Raw genomic sequence first — 22,897 nt, 5'->3', positions numbered from 1 at the left:
GTCACAAATGCCACTTTTTTTTTTTTTTTGGCAATTAGATCTAAAGGTAATAGAAATGTTTATTTAAAAAAATTTTTTTTAAATGTCTCTTGACAAAACATGGCTCACACAGCCTGAGCCTTCCTCCCAGATTGACAGCACGATGTCAAGGATGGAAAGGAGTGCTAAACTAACCAACTAATCCAATATGTGCAATGAGGTTTTAAATTAGAGAGTTAACTAAAATGTCCCGAGGAGGAAAAAAAAACCAAAAAAAAACCAAAAAAAAAAAAAAAAAACCAAACCCCAAAACAAATAACATAACTTCGCTGAGAATCCCTATTTAAAAAAAAAAATGTTGGCTGTTAATGGGCTTTTTCATTTTTTTTTTTTTTAAATGGGCTTTTTCAGAGGTTGACCTGTAACCCAGACCATCAGGGAAGCGGAGAATAATGTATGTTTAAGCAACAAAAATGAGTTTTTAAAAATAAATTTATTTTTTATTGGTGTTCAATTTGCCAACATATAGAACAACGCCCAGGGCTCATCCCACCAAGTGCCCCCCTCGGTGCAGCAAAAATGATTTGGGCGGATTTAAAAAAAAAAAAAAAAAAGAATTTGTACCCCGTGGAACACAGGCACTTGCCACGTACTAAGTGAAAGAAACAGCGCGAAGGCCGGTTCCGGGGGCGTCGGGCCGGGCCGGAGGGTGTCCCCGGGGAGTGGGGCGGGCCGAGCCCCGGCGGGCCGAGCCCCGGGCTCCTCGCGCACTCGCCTGCCCCGGGGCCGGGGCCGGGGCCGGGGCCGGGGCCGGGCCGGGCGCGCGGCGGCTCGGGCTGGGAAGCGCAGGGCGGACGGCGCGGAGGGAGAGTCCTCCTCCGGCCTCCCCTCCTGGAGGGGGTGTCTCCCCCAGGCCAGCTCCCTCCCCCCGGGCTCGCGGGGCGGGTCTGCGCGGCTCGGCTCGGCTCTGCTCGGAGCCGGGCGGCGGCGGCGGCGGCGGCGGCGGCGGCAGGAGCAGCCCCGGGGCTGAGCGGCGGCCTCCGGGCAGCGCGGGGAAGCGGCGGCTCGGCGGGCGCGGGGCCCTGGGGAGACCGGCGCGGGCTGCCGTCGGGATGGAGGACGCGTCGAGGGGAGCCGCGGCCGCCGGGGCTGGACTCCCGGCCGGGCCCCGCTCCAGGCACCCGCGAGGCGGAGGAGGCCTGCGTCCCGGGCCCGACCGCGGCGGCCGGCGAGCCAGGCGGGCGCCGCGGGGGAACGGCGGAGCCGCGGCCGCTCTCGGGAACCTGCGCCGCCGCGGCCGCTTATTGTCTCTCCCCTTCCACCCGGGGGCAAACAGGAAGCGCGCCGGCTGCCCGCGCGACGGACGGGCATGCGGGCCAATGAGCGCGGCCGACCGGGAGCGCGGCGGCGAATGGGCGCGGAGAAGAGAGGCGGGACTTCCGGGCGGGCTGTCACCCTCTTCCCCCCTTTTGGGCTGGAGGCTCCACCTTTTGTGTTTCCCGCACAGTCAATCAAAATAGGAAAAAAAAATCCCCGGACCGCTCCGGCCGTGTCCGCCGCCGCTTCCCGCATCCTCTCCCGCCGCCGCCGCCTTCGCTCCTCACCATGTGTAAGGCGGCGGGGAGCCCCGCCTGAGGTGCCCTAAACACACTATGACCGGTACGTAGAGCCGAGAGCAGCCCTTGCCGCCGCCGCCGCCGACCACAGCCAGCCCTTGCCGCCGCCGGCTCCCGGCCCGTGTGCGCGACGAGTGTCCGTGAGAGGCAGAGCCGCACTCCCCCGCCGCCTCCCTGCCCTCCCGGCCAGCCAGCGTGCCCCCCGCAGCCCCAGCAGCGCCGTGTCCCCGCCGGGCCCCGGGGCGGGCGGCCGGGCCCGCCGGGAGCGCATCCCCCCGCGTGCGGGCGCGGGCGGCGGGCGGGCGCGTGTGAGTGACTGACGGTGCGAGAGGAGCGAGCGCGAGTGAGAGCGAGCGGCGCGGAGGGAAAGGGGAGGAGAGGAGAGGAGAGGGGGCAGGGGCAGCGCGGGGAGGAGGAGGAGGAGGGAAAGAGGAGGAGGAGGAGGGTTACAGGCAGCGGCGGGCGGGGGCAGCCGCGGGAGGGGAGGAGGGAGCCGCCGCCGCCGCCGCCGGGGGGCGGGTGGGGGAGGGGAAGGGGACGCGGCCCGGGCTTTCCGAGTAATTCCGCCGCGGCCCGCGGGCCCCCTCCCTCTCCTCCACCCGCCTTCCTCCCCACCCCCACCCCCCCCCGCGCTGTGCCTGCAGCTCCCGAAAAGCCCGTGAAACAAGAGGAAATGGCTGCCTTGGACGTGGACAGCGGCGGCGGCGGCGGCAGCGGCGGCGGCCACGGCGAGTATCTGCAGCAGCAGCAGCAGCAGCAGCAGCACGGAAACGGCGCGGCGGCGGCGGCGGCGGCGGCGGCGGCGGCGGCCCAGGTGAGGAGCGGCTGAGCCCCGGCCCGGCTCCCCCCAGCGCCGCTTTCTCCTCCCCTCGCCTCTCCCCTCCCTCCGCGCCTCGCTCTCTCTCTCCTCCCCTCCCCCCGCCCCGGGAGCTGCCCGCCCGAGGCGCCAACGCTCCGACCCCGCCCGCGCTCCCCCGCCCGCCGCCTTTTTGTGAGCGTGTGTGTGTGTGTGTGTGTGAGTGTGTGCGCGCGAGTGTGAGCGTGTGCGCCCTCCCGGGGGTGGGTTCCGGGCGGAAGGTGGGGGCCCGGCGCGCAGCCCGCCGCCCGCCTTCCCTCCCGCGGACGGCGGAGCCGGTGTGCGTGCGAGCGGGAGGACGCGAGCCCGAGCCGAGGAGGAGGAGGAGGAGGAGGAGGAGGAGGAGGAGGAGGAGGAGGAGAGCGCGGGCTGGCGCTGGCCCGGGCTCAGCCTGCGAGGACCCAGGCGCACTTCCTGTGCGAGCGGCGGCCCGGCCCTAACCGCCACCCCCTCCCCCTGTCTCCCTCTCTGAACCCGCCCATCGGGGGTAGGACACTCAGCCGTCACCGCTCGCCCTGCTGGCCGCTACCTGCAGCAAGATAGGGCCGCCATCGCCGGGCGACGACGAGGAGGAGGCGGCTGCCGCAGCCGGGGCCCCCGCCGCCGCCGCCGCCGCCGGAGCGGTAAGTCTCGCGCGCGCGGCCCGCCCCCGCCGAGGCCCTGCGCCCGCCATCCCGGGCCTGCCCGGCCTCCCGCCCGGCCTCCCGCCCGCCGGGCCTCCCCGGCCCGCGCCTTCCGCGGTGCGGCCGGGGCGCCCTCTCGGGCTCCTTGGCGTGCCCGAGCGGATCGGAGGCCGGCCCAGGCTTTCTCTAGATTGTCACTGCGGCGCCTCGATCCGAATTCACTACAAAATGAAGTCAGAGAGGGCGGGGGTAGAGGACTCCAAAATGGATGTTTGAGCAATTCATATCAGTGCCGAAAAACTCCTTCGCTGCACACTACAAAATTTTCAAGCACAGCCCTATCGGCCATAGATAGTATCAACTACAGAAGGCAGTGTCTTTAGTTCCTAGTATTTTTTTGAACCTGGGGCTTTTCCTGCTGGAACTTAACTAGATCTTAAGTGATTTAAGGCGTAAATTGCTAAAAAAGACCCCTCCCCCCCAAAAAAATAAAAAACCTCAAAACGCGGGGGAGGCATGAAGGTTTATTCTTTGGAGATTACCCTTTTGTAATGCAGCAGTGAACACTGTGAGTGGTTTTTTGGGGGGCCATTCGAAGTTGTTGGATTTTAGTTTTTGCAGACGACTTAAATTTGCGGGAATTCTTCGTAAGTGGAGTAAGTGAAACATACATTCATTTAGCGACCGTTGAAATTGGTGAAGTTATTACTCAGATGGTACTTTGGTTTTTGAAATTGAATATGAAATACTAGCGTTGGAAACAAAAGTACATGGAAGGAATTGTGTTTACCTGCCTGTTAACGTCTACTGCCCTTACAGTTGAATTTGGTTGGCAAAGCTGTATTTTCATTTTTATTACGATTACTGGTCTGGTAAGATGTGGTGGGAATTCTGTTTGTAGTGTTTTTAGTTTGTCTGGGGGCAGGAAAGAGGACCTGGTCAGTGTGTTGTAGGAGGGCTTAATACGAATTAACTGGACCCAATTTTTAAGACTGTTAATTGTGAATTTTATCTGTTTGAATTGTGTTAAACGTGTAGATGTGTTCACATTAAAATAACAAAAAGCTCTCTCAGTCATTCTTGGTTTCTTTTGAGGTGGATTATAGAAATTGATTTATGGAGTACTATTTTGATTGGTCACTGTAGACAAAAAAGTCTGATATTTGGCATAGTCTGCAGGAAATTCTTAGTATGTCTAGGCACTAAAAGTGAAGCTACTGTTAAGCTGTATTGTTAAATACTGTATTTGTAACTTTAGTGCTTCAAACTATACTGTAGAGGGATGTGAATAGTTTTAATGTCTTAAAAGTGTTTTAGGTTTTGTGCTTTCTTAAGCTGATTAAAATGTAAAAGCATAAAATTATGTTTGTGAGAGGCATTGTTACTTTTAGACAAACTTAGGGGTTGATAAGCCTTTTTTATGAATTATCCCTCTAGCCCCACAGTGCCAAAACAAATTGACTGTTTATCTTAAAAAAACAAAAAACCAAAAACCACTGCACAAGTAAAATTACAAAGCAGATTGCTTCTACTTGTCTTTTACAATATTTTCAATTAGAACAAAAAATTTCTTGTAACTGCCATTTACCAAGTTTATATAGCTCACTGATGGGGGAGGGGGAGAGATGAAGGAGGAAGTTATGGGTGAAAAATATGTACATGTACTTGTATGTGTGAATCTCAGCCCTGGGAATAGAACACTGTCTCTGGTGTTCTATTCCTTATCCTACTGGGGTCATACACTTGTACGGAGGTTGTTTCCATGCCTCTTCAACTCCTCCTCTCGGCTACCAAATCTCTACTGACATCACATTTCCCGCCAGATGAACATGAACTAGAATCAGTAGGAGCACTTTTTTCTTTGTATGTTTGGTACGCATGCATAAAATTTTCACTGAGTAGAATCAGTAAGACTGGCTTGAATATGTTTGCCTTAGCAAGTGGGAAAATTAGTTTTCCAGTTTAAAAATGAATTTCAGACATGTACATCTCAGAAAATGGAAGAGAATTTAAGTAATTTTTATGGGCATTTTTTTCTATTTAAAAAATGTGCTTAGATAATATTACTGTAATCACTCAAAATTACTGGGAATCATGAGAGGTCTGTAGAGAGCTTTCTTGTAGCTGGGATTTTTAAAAAATTTATTTTGCAATAATTTTATATTTATAGAAAAGTTGCAAAGATAGAACTGAGAGTTACCTTATACCCTTCACCCAGCTTCCCCTAATGGTCGCGTAACCATGGTCCTTTTGTCAAAACTAAGAAACTGACAGTAATACTGTATTTTTAACTAAACTACAGGCTTTATTCTCATTTCACTTTTTTCCCCCACTAATGCCCATTTTCTGTTCCAGGATCTAATCCCAGGGTACCATATTTGCATATATGTTATCATTGAGTTTAAAATCAAGTAGAAATATACACATAAAATTCAACTTTATGCTCATTTAGTTTGGTATTTTAATAGTAGGAGGGCATTGAAAAGCCAGTCAGCTGCACTGAAGATTTAAGTATTTTGAATTTAGAATATGTTATAATATGATGTGGGTTCTTTCTGGATCCTGGCCAAGAATGGTTATCCTCAGTACAATGCTGAATAGCTCTAATCATAAGCCATTCTCACCTATAATGTCCCACAGCATGGACTCCCAAAGTTGGTTTGATGGTAGGGCTCTTTTTTGTACTGCATTATTAGAAGTTGTATAGTTAATTTTAGTAATAAATCAGGAAATATAAGATGTAGACTTTTATGCAATATTCGTTTGTCCAATCTATATTGATGTGAATTTCTGGATTATTAATTTGTTTATTTTATTTGTACTTTAAATTGTGATCAGTTAATTGGATAATTGTTTTTATTTACTTGAAATTGGTTTCAGTTCTTCAGTGTTCCTTGAAGATTTTAAGAAACTTGAGTATTTGCCTGAGAGTAGTTCTTAGTTTGTTTCCATCTTAGCTTCACACTTATTTTTGTTTCCAGTAACACTCTGCTCTTGCCTGTTTCTGGCTTTCAAAAAGCTATTTGTGGGAACTAAGAAGTTAATAATCCTTTCCAAATGCTATGCAATAAGTAGTATGAATTTTTCTTCTTTTCCTTTACACAGGTATTATCTGAGAAGATAGCCTCCCCCCCCCCCCCCCAGTCAACTGCCCCTCCCCCCCCTCCATTTTTATGCCTGGTTGCACTGGAGAATGCCCTTGTAATGAATTGCTATAGCAACGTCCCAGGGCTACTCCTGGTTTTGGTCCTTTTTACCATGTGATTATATGTTTATGTACAGAGGGAGACTTAAGGGTACCTTTAGTTACAACTTTTAACGATAATGCCATCTTTCATATCAGGTGGTTTTTTGTTGTCTATTAAGAATATTAGAGTTACTGAGACAGACACTGGTAGATTTTGCTTGAGGGTTATCTTAAACCTAAACCAAATACTAGTTATTGCTTGGGTTTATGTGTTTTTTATATCTCTCTTCTTTTGTTTCTGTAGTGTTTCCAATAGCCTACCATCAAACATTTTTACAACTCTTCTTTGGTCTGAGACGATTTTCTAATTCATCTCTCTTAGTGGTATGCTGCTAATGAAATTTCTCTTACAAATGAATGGGCTTTGTAAAGGTTTTTGTATTTTGGAAATTTGGGGGCCTTATTGTAGAATTATGGAGATAAGTAGGTTTAAAATTGGTATAGAGTTTTCCATAGAAGACTCAATATCTCAAGGCCAGTTTTATTGATTAGTTCTATCATTTTCTTTGTAATGATTCTAAAGTAAATAATTTTAACTGTTCATTTAATAAGTATGGATCTTTATGTCAGGAATTATACTAAGCGTTCTAATCATCCTCTGTCCTCATAATCTTTACTAATCACAATGGTACCTTAGGATTGTATAGTCCTTTTTTTTTTTTTAGATTTTATTTCTTCATGAGAGAGAGACACACACACACAGAGGCAGACACATAGGTAGAGGGAGAAGCAGGCTCCATGTGGGGAGCCTGATGTGGGACTCAATCCCAGGACCCCAGGATCACGACCTGAGCCAAAGGCAGGTGCTAAACCCCTGAGCCACCCAGGTGCCTTTGTATAGTGCTTTATAATTTGTAAAGCGTAACACTTTCTTTTGGTTCTTATGACCCTGTAAGGTAATAATTTTCACATTTTTAACATAAGAAAATTGAATTCTGCTCTAAATCACACACAATTCCAGGGTTCTAGCTGGGACTGAAAGTCCGTTCTGAGTTCTTTCTTTTCTAGTGCAATATCCTCCCCTCCCCCCAGCGTGTAATGGTAGCTTAAAAATCATGAAAGTCTGATAGCTTTCTGACTCAGAGTTTTCTCTCCAATTCCATTGAAAATTTAATACTTAGTAAATTTTTAAACCTGTAAGTTTATTTCATTAAAAAGATCCTTTTTGCTTCCTGTCTTTTTTGCTTAAATTATTTGTTGCTGTTTTTCTGCCCTCTGGGTTTGTGCTTCAAAAGTATTTCTTGTATATGCATTTTACCTTAGGTTTATTAAAAAAAAAAAAAAAGTTCAAATACATCATACTGTCTTAGGTGTGGGGATTTCCCTTCCATTAATGGCCTACATTGTTAGGAAAAGTGGTACCATAGTTTATTTTTATTTAACTTCTGGAGATGGGGTCCTTGGGTAGAACTTACTCAGATTTGTCATTTGAGTAGCTGTATTTATTTTCAAGGAATTTCTTTACTAAAAAGCTGTTCACTGATGGTTGAATATCTTGTAAAGAAATACTTCAGATACCATAAATTTAACTTTTCTTTAAGAATGAAAAGCAAGAGAATGCCAGTATTAGAAAATAATCTGTACCTGAGATACTTTATTCTTTGGTATAAGTTGAATACTGTCAATCGAGTGCTAGTCAGGAAAAAATTCATCAGCCAGTTCTCCAGAGGTAAATACCAACCTTATTAGGAAAATAAAGATTGGGTTTTAGACATTATACTTTAGTGTAGATTTCAGTATAAAGTATAGATGTAAATATTTTTAGATTATTTAAAATGCCAAGAGACTGAAATGAAACATGAGTCTTTACTCAGATATTGGATAAGATAACAGGCTTGTAATTCTTATACCAGATAAAAGTTGAAGAATGACATGCAGCTTTAATGACTGGTCTTCATTTTAGTAATTTAAATTTGATAAGTTTAAATGTTAGTATTTGAAAGATGATGATTTTAGTGCGAGCCTACACATTTGTACGGAGTCCCACAGTTTATCTGTCTTTAGTCTCTTCCGCCTTTCTTTCAGTCTCCTTCACTGGGCCATAGTTTATCTTTATAAAACACAGACCTGATTGCACCACTCACTTGCTTAAAAACCTTTTATAGCTTTCATTTACTATCTGTAGGATAAAGTCCAAACTCCTTAGCAGGATCTACAAAGCCATTAACTACAGTCCTTGATAAAAATGTCTAGTCTTGTTGCCCATTACTTTTCTCTATGAATATGAGCCTTTTCTGGATGGTCTATTGAACTCCAAACTACACATTCTTTAGTTTCTTTTTGTCTGTGACTATTGGTTTTATACCTTTATTAGTGCCTCGATCTCTATTTCCTAGCCGTCTATGGTAAAATAAATTTTATTCTAAGATTACTTTAAAATATCTGTGTGAAAAAAATTTTTTTTTCTCTTTTCAATCTTCTACGTTCCCAAAAAGCATTCTCTTCACATAGTAGTAGATGTATGTGTATGTCTGCTTGGATAAATTGAGAACCATTTGAAACAGAGATTGTGTATTTCATGAGCTTACTTATATGCTTGTTTCAACTTGGCAAATATGCTCAAATGTCTTGAATCATTAAACTGTGGTTCATCCATTGAAATTAATGGTTTTCAACTATGCATCTGCATGAAAATTAGGTAGTCCATTTAACTCTTAAAATCTTTTGGTTCTCTAATATTTGTATTAAATTTTGTGGAGTGGCTCATATTGAGAGAACAGTGTATGTCTTAACTTTTTTATATGGTCATATACTTTGAGAATATGATGAGACCCTAGGTTATTCCTCTGCCCCCCCCCCCCCCCCCCATTGCACTTTCTCAGAAAGTTGCTGTGTTAATTTAGAGGATTCACACAGATCTCTTGAAGCCCAGGTGTGGGTCCTAGGTTGAGAATGCTGGGCTAGATATGCTTATGTTTTAATTGTCTAGTGATACACAGCGTCACAGAAAATTATATATTGATCTAGAAGGAAGTGGCATAGGAATGGCTTTATTTTGAGGATGAGTAATTCATATAGGGTCTCATTCCCCATACCTTTACTCTTGGGCTTAGTGAGAGACAAGCTTGGTATAGAATTAAAGGCCAGGCTTCTGGGGTTAGTTAGACTTGGCCTGGTTTTAAATCCTGTCTTGACCATTTGAAACCTGTGTGATTTTGTTTCTCAGTTTTTTCATTTGTGAAATGAGGATAGTGATAACACCTACCTTATAGGATTGTTGTGAGGAGTAGATGGTACAATCTTATGAATCACTATCATAGTACTTGGCGTTAAAAGGATGGTTCCAATGTGTACATTACTTTATTCCCCTAAAAAATTTTACTCTTTAACATTGTTTTCTGCTTTCCTGTGTTGGTGTTTTTCCAGTGTTGCCTAATCCATAAAATACGAGGATGATAACTGAGAATTTGGTCATGTCACAGAATGCACATTGTATATGTCTATCATTTTACTGAAAAGCCAGAGAAGTAGGTAAAACCATAGTCTGTATCCACCAGCTTTTAGGTTCTAGAAAAACCTTTCAGATGGAATGACTTTACCGTGTGGCCACAGGACAATAATATTTCCTCGTTAAAAATTTTTAAGGTCTCAAAAATAAATAAAAAAATTTTAAGATCTTTTTTTTTTTTTTTTTTGGGGGGGGGGGAATTCATGGGAAGAGTAAAGAATTTGATGGCCTGCTAGTGAAATAGCCCTACTCAAAGGTTTGCCCTGGAGGATGATAATACATGCCATAAATGAGTGGCTTTAATAGTTTGACTTAAGGTTTATAGCAATAATACACAAATCTTAACTTTTCTAACTTAGATGACTTGATAATATTGTATTAGTTATGTTTCTTTTTTGTACACTAATATAATGTACATAATTTAGTGATGTATATATTTTAGTAGGTTATATGTTTCTTGAACTCTTCAGTGTTTGAGGTAATGTTTGGTTTGAGCTGTCCCTAATCTTTTCTAGCCACTGTACTTTCATTGATTTAATTGTATGGATCAGGGATCGATCATAGCTGAGGAATTAGAAGACCAGTTTGTAAAACATAGAATACTCTGAAATCTTTTTTCTGCTCAGATAGCATGGGTTATCTTTGCAGTAACTAACAAAATTGAAAATAATGATTTTTGTAGTTTATATAGCACTGTTTCAGTATTTGAAGTCTACTGTTATTAAGAGAACTTAATGTTATTAAAAGAACTTTTAATTTCAGATAGTAAGATTTCTGTCAGTTTTTAGATTTTTTTTTTGAGGACTGGTTTAAGTATGCCACAAATATATATCACATAACAACATTTTTTTGTTTTCTTTATCCAGACAGGTGATTTGGCTTCTGCACAGTTAGGAGGAGCACCAAACCGATGGGAGGTTTTGTCAGCCACACCTACAACTATAAAAGATGAAGCTGGTAATCTAGTACAGATTCCAAGTGCTGCTACTTCGAGTGGGCAGTATGTCCTTCCCCTTCAGAATTTGCAGAATCAGCAAATATTTTCAGTTGCACCAGGATCAGATTCATCAAATGGTACAGTGTCCAATGTTCAATATCAAGTAATACCACAGATTCAGTCAACAGATGGTCAGCAGGTTCAGATCGGTTTCACAGGCTCTTCAGATAATGGGGGAATAAATCAAGAAAGTGGCCAAATTCAGATCATTCCTGGCTCTAATCAAACCTTGCTTGCCTCTGGAACACCTCCTGCTAATATCCAGAATCTCATACCACAGACTGGTCAAGTCCAGGTTCAGGGAGTTGCAATTGGTGGTTCATCTTTTCCTGGCCAAACCCAAGTAGTTGCTAATGTGCCTCTTGGTCTGCCAGGAAATATTACCTTTGTACCAATCAATAGTGTCGATCTAGATTCTTTGGGACTCTCGGGCAGTTCTCAGACAATGACTGCAGGCATTAATGCCGATGGACATTTGATAAACACAGGACAAGCTATGGATAGTTCAGACAATTCAGAAAGGACTGGTGAGCGGGTTTCTCCTGATATTAATGAAACTAATACTGATACAGATTTATTTGTGCCAACATCTTCTTCATCACAGTTGCCTGTTACTATAGATAGTACAGGCATATTACAACAGAACACAAATAGCTTGACTACTTCTAGTGGGCAAGTCCATTCTTCAGATCTTCAGGGAAATTATATCCAGTCGCCTGTTTCTGAAGAGACACAGGCTCAGAATATTCAGGTTTCTACAGCACAGCCTGTTGTACAACATCTACAACTTCCAGAGTCTCAGCAGCCAACCAGTCAAGCCCAAATTGTGCAAGGTATTACACCACAGACAATCCATGGTGTGCAAGCCAGTGGTCAAAATATATCACAACAGGCTTTGCAAAATCTTCAGTTGCAGCTGAATCCTGGAACCTTTTTAATTCAGGCACAGACAGTGACCCCTTCTGGACAGATAACTTGGCAAACATTTCAAGTACAAGGGGTCCAGAACTTGCAGAATTTGCAAATACAGAATACTGCTGCCCAACAAATAACTTTGACGCCTGTTCAGACACTCACGCTTGGTCAAGTTGCAGCAGGCGGAGCCTTGACTTCAACTCCAGTTAGTCTAAGCACTGGTCAGTTGCCAAATCTACAGACAGTAACAGTAAACTCTATAGATTCTACTGGTATACAGCTACACCCAGGAGAGAATGCTGACAGTCCTGCAGGTGAGTCTTAAGTCATGTCATGCCATAGATAAGTTAAGTGATATTGTTAACAAATAGGGATGTTTTTTGCTTTAAGGTGTTTTCAGTATCTGGCTATCTTTAAAGGTGAGGATACATTTCCCTATGTTTGAATGAAAAGTAGACATTACAGTGTCTTCCAGATTGTTCTTCATTGAAAATTTTGAAGTCAAGGATTCATTTCTCCTTTATGCCATAAATTATGTTTGTAGTTTTTTCTTAATTTTATATCTGTTTTCACATCTGATTGATATTGTCTAGCAGTACAAAATTTTTATTTGTCAGGTAAGGTGTCTTGGTTGTGCTTCTTACGATGGGAGTTAAATATTTTTGCATTATATTTGTTGGGGAGTCAGAATGGCACGGTAAAAACATGGCACGGGGAGCCAAGACTGTTTATGTTGTTTCACCTACTAGCTAGCTGTATGATTGTGGCCAGGTTACCTTTTCTCTTGCAAACTCAGTTTTCTCATTATGTAAAATGGGGTTATTGAACTAGTTAACTATATCTAGGGTACCTTCCAGACTTAAAATTCTTTGATTCTGTGATAGTTTATTCTTCCAAGTGTGTAGTGAGCATTAAATTTAACTCTGCTAGATGTGTTGTTACTGATAGTATGGATAGAAATTTCAGAAGTCTACTCTTTGAATGGTAGGAGAAACTAAATAATACAGTTTTAAAAGAGATGATGTCATCATTACCTTGATGTTCATTTAGATAACATGTTATTGAATGTTTTGTTGTGCACTAAATCCTTAGTTTTACATTCCTCCTTTTTATTTGTGTTCATGTGGTGACTGTACTACTGATATAACCTTCCACTGAATCAGATTCCAAACTCTTAACATTAGCACAGTTGAATTTAATTTATTGAAATAATTCCTTCACCATAGAGATTATACCTTTTCTTTAGAGAAATTTGTCATCTATACTTAGAAAAATAGAAATTGTTCTAAAGCCTCAGATCTGTACTTGGCGAACCTTTAATTGCATTTGAGCCTTTTGAAGCCACGGCATAGAGCACCCAACATCAAAACATGGTCTGTGGACTCTTGGGGGATCCCTGAGACCCTCTCAGAGGTCCTTGATGTTAAACTACTTTTCTTAATCCTAAAGTTATTCATTGTGTTGACATTTTCACTGATGGTGGCTAAAAATGCCTTGTGTCTTAGCAAAAATGAAATGTAGTACCAAACTGTATAACTAGTTGTTGTATTCTTCATGACTGTGTACTTGCAGTTAAAGAAAAATGGCATTTTCACTAGAGAATGACCTTGATGAACCAGTCAAAATAGTTATTTTTACTAAATCTCGACGCTTGAGTGCTGCATGTCCTTTTTTAAAAAATAGCTTTACTGAAATATAATTTGCATACCATAAGATTCACTCTTTAAAGTATATAATTCAGTGGTTTTTTTTATATAGTCACGGACTTGTACAGCTATCACCACTATCTAATTTTAGAATGTTTTCATCACCCCACAAAAAAAACCCTGCCCATCAGCAGTCGGTCCTCATTTCCTCCCCTTAGCCCCTGGCAACCACTAATCTCCTTTCTGTCTCTGGGTTTGCATGTTCTGGATTTGCCTGTTACTTCATATCAGTGGAATAATACATTCTGCGGGGTCTTTTTTTTTTGTCTAGTATAATATTTTCAAGGTTGATCTGTATTATAGTCTGTCAGTATTTTATTTCTTTTTTTGTGGCTGAATAATATGCTATAGTATGGATAGACCACATTTTATTCATTTACATGTTAAGGGACTGTGTTTCTACTTTTTGGCTATTGTGAATAATGCTGTGTGATCATTTGTGGACAGTTCTTGTGTGAATATGTCTTTCTTTCTTTGGGGTATATACTAAGGAGTGGAATTGCTGGGTTGTATGGTAACTGTGTTTCATGTTTTGAGGGACTGCCAAACTTTTTCTAAAGAGACTACACCATTGAGTGTTCGAATTTCTCTACATCCCTACCAACACTTGTAATTGTCTTTTTGATTATAGTTATTCTAATGGGTGTGAAGTGGTATCTCATTGTATTTTTGATTTACTGTTCTTGCTGCTTGTCTTTGTAATATTCATCATGACAAAATGGGAAGTATGCTTTAATAAAAGCATTTCTGCTGCATACCATAATCAGATGATTGTCCTAAAAAAATTTTTTTTTTGGATTGTGCAGTTGTAGGAGTTGCAAGGTGAACTATATGCTATTTTCATGAACGACTCTTATTACTTGAACAACTGACAAACTATAGTTATTGAGAGATTCATGTACTTAAGTGCAAATATTTTATTTTTTTTAGTGCAAATATTTTCTAAAAAAAAAAAAAAATTGAATCTATCACTTAAAGGAAAAAAGCCTGACAGTATTTGCTACCAATGATAAAATTTGGGTTTTCCAGTGAAAATTAAAATTTTGGAAAACTTAAAACTACTGCTATGCACTTGAGAGCTTTTAATAATTAAATAGTTTTCTGATGAGAGGATAGTGATACTAATAAATAGGATTTTGGGGGATACTATATTATAAAGAAATGTGTCAACATTTAGAAGATCTGTATGATAACTCAGTGAACCAGTATTATCAAATATCAGTTCATATAACAAAATCATGTAGGGGTAAAAAGATCCATCCAGAGTTTGAGATAGACCAATAACAGGTGTGTGGAAATTTATCAATGTGGTTTCAGATTTTACACTGCAACTGACCTATTAGAAACTGCCACTTGTCACGGTTGGAGTGGTATAAAAAAATACCCATATTTGGCTGAAGGCAATCAAATTAATCCTTCATTTCCAGGAATATAGCTCTGTAAGACTAGATATTCATCCTATGCTTCATCCCAAACCACATGCTGCCAACAATGCAGAAACAAAATAAGAGACTCTACTTGTTTTCTTTTAACCTAGACATTTTTAAAGAGATTGGCAAAAATGTAAAACGTTATCTCTCTTCTTATTAAGCTTTTGTTTATATTTTTGGAAAATAATAGTTTTTCATAAAATGTTAATTTGTGTTAGCATGCAATGGATTTATTATTTTTAAAGAAAACAAAATTACGGTTTCTCTAATTTTTAATATGGCAAATAGTAAAATATATAATCTACATGAACAAAAGCTTTTGGAGACCCCTCAGTAGTACTTGAGAGTTTAGAAGGAGTTCTGAGACCAAAAAGGTTGAGAATACTGATAGAATGACAGACTTCTGAAGATACAGCTAATATTTTTAGAAACTAGTTTTTAAAGCTTGAACAAAATTAAGGTTGTGGAGAGAGCTATACGTGTTAAAAAAATCCTTAGGAGATTTATTTATGATTTGGTAGATTTATGAATTAGATTGTTACAAAGCACCAAATACTTCAGTACAGTGATTTATTTCTAAAATACTATCAAAATAGCAACATTGTATGAATTAGATACAAAATAGACTTTTTATTTTTTTAAAATTTTACTTTACAAATTTAACTTTGTTTTGTTTTTTAGAGAGAGAGGGAGTGGCGCATAGGGAGAGGGAGAATCTTAAGCAGGCTCTGCAAGTCGGGGCTCGATCTCATGACCCTGAGATCATGACCTGCATCGAATTTAAGAGTCCAACACTTAACCCACTGTGCCATCCAGGTGCCCCTAAAGTGGACTTTTAAAAAATGTTTATTGAATGGTGGCAAGAAAGGGTAAAATAATGAAGCACTCCAGAAGGCCCTTAAGTATGAATTTTGTCCCAATTTTAAAGGAATAAGGAGAAAATTTGAGAAAATAGAAGTTAATGAGAATGAGAATAGAATGAGAATAAATGCTGCCTTAGTACACAATAGCATATTTAGCAATGAAATCCAGGAAATTTTAATTTGGGGAATATTTGGTAATAGGAAAACTGCCTCTTGGGTGTACTGTCTTTTGAATTGGCAAGAAGCAAGATAAATTACTCTAGGACGTGTTTTACCAGGAAATAAGAATAATTTTTTTTTGTTAGAGCATTGTATGCCCACAGGAAATGCTTAAAACTTTTACTACATCATTGGTTTGAATTTTTGTGTTTGATAAGTATGGAAACGATGCAACAATTGTCATAATAAATGAGAAGACACAGATTTTTTACTGGGACACTGGCGTTTCTTTGACTTTTTGTTTTCCTTAAGCTCCCCTTTAACAAAAATGACCTCTGCTTCGGCCTGTTTAAGGCAGTGAGTCTGAGTCTGGATCTCTCCTGGTGATGGGTATGGTTAGTGCCTCTTATCCCTCAGAAACCAGACCCCCATTTTCCTTGGAAGCCCATTCACTGCTTATAATTTTGTTTCTTTTTTAGTGAGAAATGTATGCTGTTTTGGAGTACTGATTTTGAAGTTTTACTTTGTCTACCATTGCTTTGTATTTGAAAATGGGTGGGAAGAGACAAAGTATGGATTTATGAATCTTCCCAAAGATTTTCTAGTCAGAAAATTTCAGAAAATTTCCCCAAAGTTCAAACCAAGACTTAGTCTCTCAAATTTTAATCTTCTTCCAGATTTTGTCTTTTTAGAAGTACAAATTTATTCTTTAAGACTGGGTTTATTATTTATTTATTAATGAATGAACGAATGAATGGGCATATTTAGGGCACCTGGGTGGCTCAGGGGTTGAGCATCTGCCTTTGGCTCTGGCGGTGACCCCGGGGGTCCTGGGATCGAGTCCCACATTGGGCTCCCTGCAGGGGGCCTGCTTCTCCTTCTGCCTATGTCTCTGCCTCTCTCTGTCTCTCTCACCAATCAGTAAATAAAATCTTAAAAAAAAAAAAAAGACTTGGTATATTTAAAATTTGGTCGGGTGTTTGAGGTAGGAAGAAAGGCTTATGGAAATCATTACTTCTTTAGGGCAAAAAACCTCGTTTGGAATTTCCCATTACCTTTGGAAAACTACATAGTTGTAGACTAATTGGTAGCTGTGCTTTTTAAAATTAAGAGAATGGAAGCATTACAAAAAGCTGGATTTTAAAAACCTTTATAGTTCCAAGTATTTAAGGACAAAAAGGAGAGAGATGTGTCAGCTACTGTTTAGGTGTTTTTAGATATATCATCTAATGTAATTCTCTCTTGGAATAATCCTGTTACTATTCTAATGTTTGGGTAGGGAAGGAAACTGGCCCAAGGCTTTTGCAATCAGCCTTTGGGGTTTTGGGGTTTTGTTTTTTGGTTGTTGTTTTTCTGTACCATGCTGATTTGGAGTTCTGTTTAATTTACATCAATATGGTTTTTTTTTTTTTTTTTTTTTATTTTTTAGAGAAAGATACTGGTCTTAGGTATTTTTTTCATGGTAAGTCGAGGGAATGTATTGTGGAACATTTTTATTGGAGATTCTAACAAAATAAAGGTAATGGATTTTGGTTTTGTCTAAGGAATCACATGTTAGAACTGGCTGATTATAGGAATGTACACATATTGCTAAAAGGCCAAACCTGCTGCTTGAAGAGTAGAGTGTATGGTGGAAATACAGTCTTTTTAGAGCTAAAGAAAGAATGGGAGAAAAGGAATGACATGACGGTGATCTGTGATGATTTAAAGTAATCTTTTAGCCTTCTTATACAAATAGAGGACCAACCTAGCTATTGTTGGATGTAGACCTTAAAGTTTTATTATTAAACATAATTTGAGGACCTTTTATTTAGGTATAAATAGGTAATTTAGGTATTTTATTTAGGGTATTGTACAGTATACCATACTTTGTTCTAATTCTAAACTCTTCATTTGGGAATCCGTACACTGTATATGTATGCCATAGTCTTTGACTAAATTTTGGAAACGCCTAAATTTTTATTTCAGAGTTTGGGAAAATCATTCATATTCTGATTTCTCCAACCATAGTTTTTTGTTCATTCCATTCTAGTGTTACCATAATTATGTACTTTATGAAAGTTTGCTTTATCTGCTTATAAAATAATACATGTTTGGTATGGAGAATAAAAATCTGGAAATTTTAATGTAGAAAGTGGAAATCTCTAATCTCAGGAATAAACTTGGTGTCATATATGCTTTTTTTTTTTTTTTTTTAAAGGTTTTATTTATTTATTCATGAGAGAGAGAGAGAGAGAGAGAGAGGCAGAGACACAGGCAGAGAGAGAAGCAGGCTCCACACAGGGAGCCTGATGTGGGACTCTATCCCGGATCATGGGATATGATGGGATATCCAGGATCATGCCCTGGGGCAAAGGCAGGCGCCAAACCGCGGAGCCACCCAGGGATCCCTCATATATGCTTTTTAATATAATTCTATTGTCTATTTATTTCTTTACCTGCTTAATTTTTAGTTAGATATATTTTTTAATAGGAGGAACATACCTGCTGAGTACTTAGGTCTGGAATTATATCTTATTTAATTATTTATTAAAAAGGTAAAAGTAACCCCACATGAGGAAGAGCCAAGGATCAGATTCACTGCTTAAAATGAAGCTGAAGTAGGGCTCCTTTTTTGTTAAAGGGGAGCTTAAAAAAACAAGAGTGATGTTGCTCTCTGCTACTCCAAGGTATGGCTTAAATGAAGCTGTACACTTACAGAAACGAGAAGAGGACCCAAGAAAATAGGACAGGAACACAGTCTGTGATCAGCATCTGAACCGATCTGAACCACTGAACTGTTAGCTCAGTGTCTGGGTTTGTGGTATCTCCAGTATTTTCTTTAAAGCCATTGCAAGACCTGGGTCTGTGCTGGGGCCAGAGAGACTTAGTGGAAGTACTTGCAGAAATTCCAGACATGGAGATGTGATACAGAGAGAAAAATTTTACTCAGGATAAGCCTGAAAACCAAAATTCCAAAATACATGATAAATGCAGAATCTATGACAGATAGCTAATAAAATCAACAATTTCAAAATGAATTTATGTCATATTAAAGAAAGAACAATCTATTGAAGAGTTTAATTTAAAATTAGTATGTTTTTGTAATTATCAATGAGATAAATGTAGCACTTTTAGAAAAGAAGTTGTGAAACAAGGGTAGATATGTAAAAGAAACAATCAGAAATCCTAGAAATGAGAAACGTTTCATTGCTTCTAAAACACACCTTGTTGAACATTTGAATATTTCTGAAGTTGGAGTACATCTTATGATCTATGGCATGTCAGTGTTTAACTGACAATATGCTCTTTCTTTTTTACTGGTAGTGGTGTGTCTTGTCAACATTGTCTTTAGATGAAATAGAGAAATTTGTGGAGGGGTTGGGAGTCAGAGGAAATAGGACAACTTTTAGGCTAGACCTACAAAAAGAGTAAGTCAATAGTAATACACTAAGGAATTTCCCCAAAATACAGCATAGAGATAGTGAGCAGTTAAGAGACTTGAAAAGATTGAGAGCCACCAATGTAGGAATTTTATAGAGAATGGAGTGAATGCCAGGAGAAGTAGTATTTGTTGAGATAATGGTTGAGAATTTTCTTGTGTAGAAATACAGTCTGCAGATGAAAATTTTACTTCAAATATTAAGATTTTTAATCTTAAAGATTAAATCTTTTTTTTTAAATCAAAATAAGACAAAAATAAGTCACCCCTGACTTATACTAAAGTTATGGAGAAAGGTAAATTTGGCAGGAAGGAAAGATTATTTACAAAGAAATCACAGACCTACAAATTTGTCATCAGCCACACAGATCCCAAAAGTTGGCGTATTATCTTTACAGTACCAACAGAAAATAACCAGCAGCCAAGAATTCTATATGCAGTTAAACTTCTACTGGAGATAGGATGTAATGAAGACATTTTAAATATTCAGGGCCTGAGAGTTTACTATTCAAAGACCCTTATTAAACTAACTACTGAAGGATTAAGTGGAAATACAGTTTCAGAGGAACTACGTGGGGAAATGAGGAAATAATAGTGATCACAGAAGTGGCTAAAAAATTAACAGTTTAACTGACAATAAAGTACTTGTAACATTAAAAGTTATAGGAAATTTTAAAAGTACATAAAAGTTCATTATACTATGTATAATGAACCTTAATGTAATCACCTTCCAGCTTCAACATTTATCAGTATTCTTTCCTGCTTGTTTCCTCGATTTCTGCCACTTAAAATTTTATTCTTGCTGGAATATTTTATTTATTTATTTTTAAAGATTGTATTTATTTTTTATAGAGTGTGTGCTTGCAGGGAGAGGGGCAGAGGGGGAGGGAGAGGGAAAGGGAGAGGATCTCAAGCAGAGTCCTTGCTGAGTATGGCACCTGCTATGGGATTGGAGCCCATGGCCCTGAGATCAACTGACAGCCACACAGGTGTCCCTGTTTTGGGGTATTTTATTTTATTTTATTTTTTATTTTATTTTATTTATTTTTATTATTATTTTTTTATTTTGGAGTATTTTAAAGTAAAATTTCAGAATTGTATAATTTTGCCCAAAAATACTGATGGAGTGCTCAATGTGTGGTCTGGGAGTTCCTGGTACCCTTTTAATGGGGGTCTGTGAGATCAAAGCTATTTTTATCATAATACTAAGGTGTTATTTGCGTTTTTTATTCTTCACATGCATGTATACAATGGAGTTTCACGATGTGTGGCAACAAAACAGATTGAATGCAGAAGCTGATGGGAGGATCTAGTTGTTTCCCAATAAGCTAGATATTAAAGAGATTTGTGAAAACTTCATACTGTTTTTACTAACTTTTTTGAAAATCTATTTTCCATCAAAGTGTTGTTAACATTTAATGAGTTTATTTTATTTTATTTTTTATTTTGTTTTATTTTTTTAAAGATTTTATTTATTTATTCATAGAGACAGAGAGAGAGGCAGAGACACAGGCAGAGGGAGAAGCAGGCATCATACAGAGAGCCTGACGTGGGACTCGATCCAGGGTCTCCAGGATCACACCCTGGGCTGCAAGCGGCGCTAAACCGCTGCGCCACTGGGGCTGCCCTTAAAATTATTACATGCAGCTTTAAAATTTTTCTCCATTTTGATTCTTAATACGGCAATATGGATATATATATATTTATATATTTACTTACATAAATAAAGGGCCTTTGAGGTCCTCAAATTTTTAAACAAGCTTTCCTGTTTTTTATAGAAAACGTAATTTACATGCAGTAAAATTCATCCTTTTTAATGCATAATTCTGCACATGTTGATAACTCACACACTTATGTAATCGCCATTGTACTCATGGTATAGTGTCATTTCATCGCTCCTACCAGTTTCCATGTGTCACTTCATAGCCATTCCTCTCTCCCTGTCCTATGTATAACTCACACAAAAGTTCCTTGACATCTTCCTCAGTAATTTTTAAGTTAAAGTGATAACTGCTCTAATGAATAAGGATTTTTAAAAATAAAAGCACAGTACCATTATTTACTATATTCTAAATTTCTAGTAGTTTTGTAATATTACCTAGCATCTTCACAATGTTTAGTTTTCCCCAATTGATTAAAAAGAGTCTTTTTAATAGTTGAAGGGGATTAAGAGGTAACAGACTTCCAGTTATAAAATAAGTAAGCCACAGATATGAAAGTACAGCATAGGGAGTATATAAAAAGTAATATTGTAATAACATATGGTGTAAGATCCATTTATTGTGATGAGCATTGAATAATGTGTAGAATTGTCAAATCAATATTCTGTACACCTGAAACTACTGTAAGAATGTTTGTCAATTATACTCAGTAATAAAAAAACCTTTAAAGGCCTTTTTAGCGTTTGTTCATTAGGATTCAAACACAGATAGTATAGTTTGTTGGTTGATGTGCCTCCAACTCTGCCTCTCAACTAATGGTTTTAGCAGCTTTTCATTGTCATTTGTATTCATTACTTCATTAAGGTTTGTAAAATAATGATTTTTCTAATTTTCTGAATCCTTTTGTGTTACAGCTTTGATTGTCCCATAAAAAACTTTACCTCATTAGCTATTTGGTTACTCACAAGTACAGTTTGTACAAGAAAGGCAGGATAAATTATTAAATTCATTCCTTTTATTTATGTTTTTGGAGTGAGTTGGTGTCCTAACTTCTATCAGAGATTCTCTTTTTTTTTTGGAATATCATTATGATGAACTCATATTTTATCATTTGTGTTTTTTTTTTTTTTTAAAGATTTTATTTATTTATTTATTCATGATAGACAACAGAGAGAGAGGCAGAGACACAGGCAGAGGGAGAAGCAGGCTCCATTCACCGGGAGCCTGACGTGGGATTCGATCCCGGGTCTCCAGGATCGCGCCCCGGGTCGAAGGCAGGTGCCAAACCGCTGCGCCACCCAGGGATCCCCCTTATTTGTGTTTTAATACATAGCTGTTATTTTTGGTAGTTACTGTTTATATTGAAAAAGAAATGGAATGCTAATCATGAAAACAAAGGAATTCAGGTATGGGTAAAGGTCCTTTCATTTTTAGGATCATCTTTATAGAGAATAGGGTTTTTTTGTTTTTAAAGATTTTATTTATATTTGAGACAGAGACAGGGACAGCGAGAGAGAGCACAAGTGTGGAGGAGAGGGAGAAACAAACTCCCCACTGAGCAAGGAGCCCAACATGGGGCTTGATCCCAGGACCCAATCATGAACCGAGTCAAAGGCAGATGCTTAACTGACTGAGCCACCCAGGTGCCCCTATAGAGAATAGTTTTACATTTTTTTGCAGAAATTTAAATTTTGGTGTAAGTTACTATTAAGAGAATAAAAATGCAATTTTTAACTTATAAATTGGGACCAGAGGTAGGAAATTGTCAATCCAATAGAAAATTATCAGTCCAAAAGAAAATAAAAAAGAAGAAATGTAGCAAAGAAAAAGAGTCCTAGATACAGAAATTCAGGACAGCTCTGAAAAGGAAACAGGAAAAAACATACTACTAATACCACAGCTAGTAAAATTGGTAAATTATTTGCTAGTATTCTGCTATATATAATCTTCTAGTCTTTATGTATATATTATATACT

The 22,897-nt window shown here is 39.8% G+C and overlaps 1 protein-coding gene across 1 annotated transcript in view; it reads left to right on the top strand.

The window, feature by feature from the left end:
* The first annotated feature begins 1,475 nt into the window (after window positions 1-1,475).
* SP3 (Sp3 transcription factor) overlaps window positions 1,476-22,897 on the top strand; it is a 54,840-nt gene continuing 33,418 nt past the window's right edge. Inside the window, exons 1-4 of the mRNA XM_035697056.2 lie at window positions 1,476-1,638; window positions 2,240-2,409; window positions 2,943-3,074; window positions 10,636-11,995. Of these exons, the coding sequence (XP_035552949.1) occupies window positions 1,632-1,638; window positions 2,240-2,409; window positions 2,943-3,074; window positions 10,636-11,995 (1,669 nt within the window). The 5' untranslated portion in view covers window positions 1,476-1,631. The remainder of the gene's footprint in view (window positions 1,639-2,239; window positions 2,410-2,942; window positions 3,075-10,635; window positions 11,996-22,897) is intronic.

Source organism: Canis lupus, chromosome 36 (genome assembly GCF_003254725.2).
Source record: "Canis lupus dingo isolate Sandy chromosome 36, ASM325472v2, whole genome shotgun sequence".
NCBI classification, from domain to species: domain Eukaryota; kingdom Metazoa; phylum Chordata; class Mammalia; order Carnivora; family Canidae; genus Canis; species Canis lupus.
The sequence above is the reverse complement of the archived record's forward strand: the minus strand, read 5'-3'. Positions and strand labels throughout refer to the sequence as shown.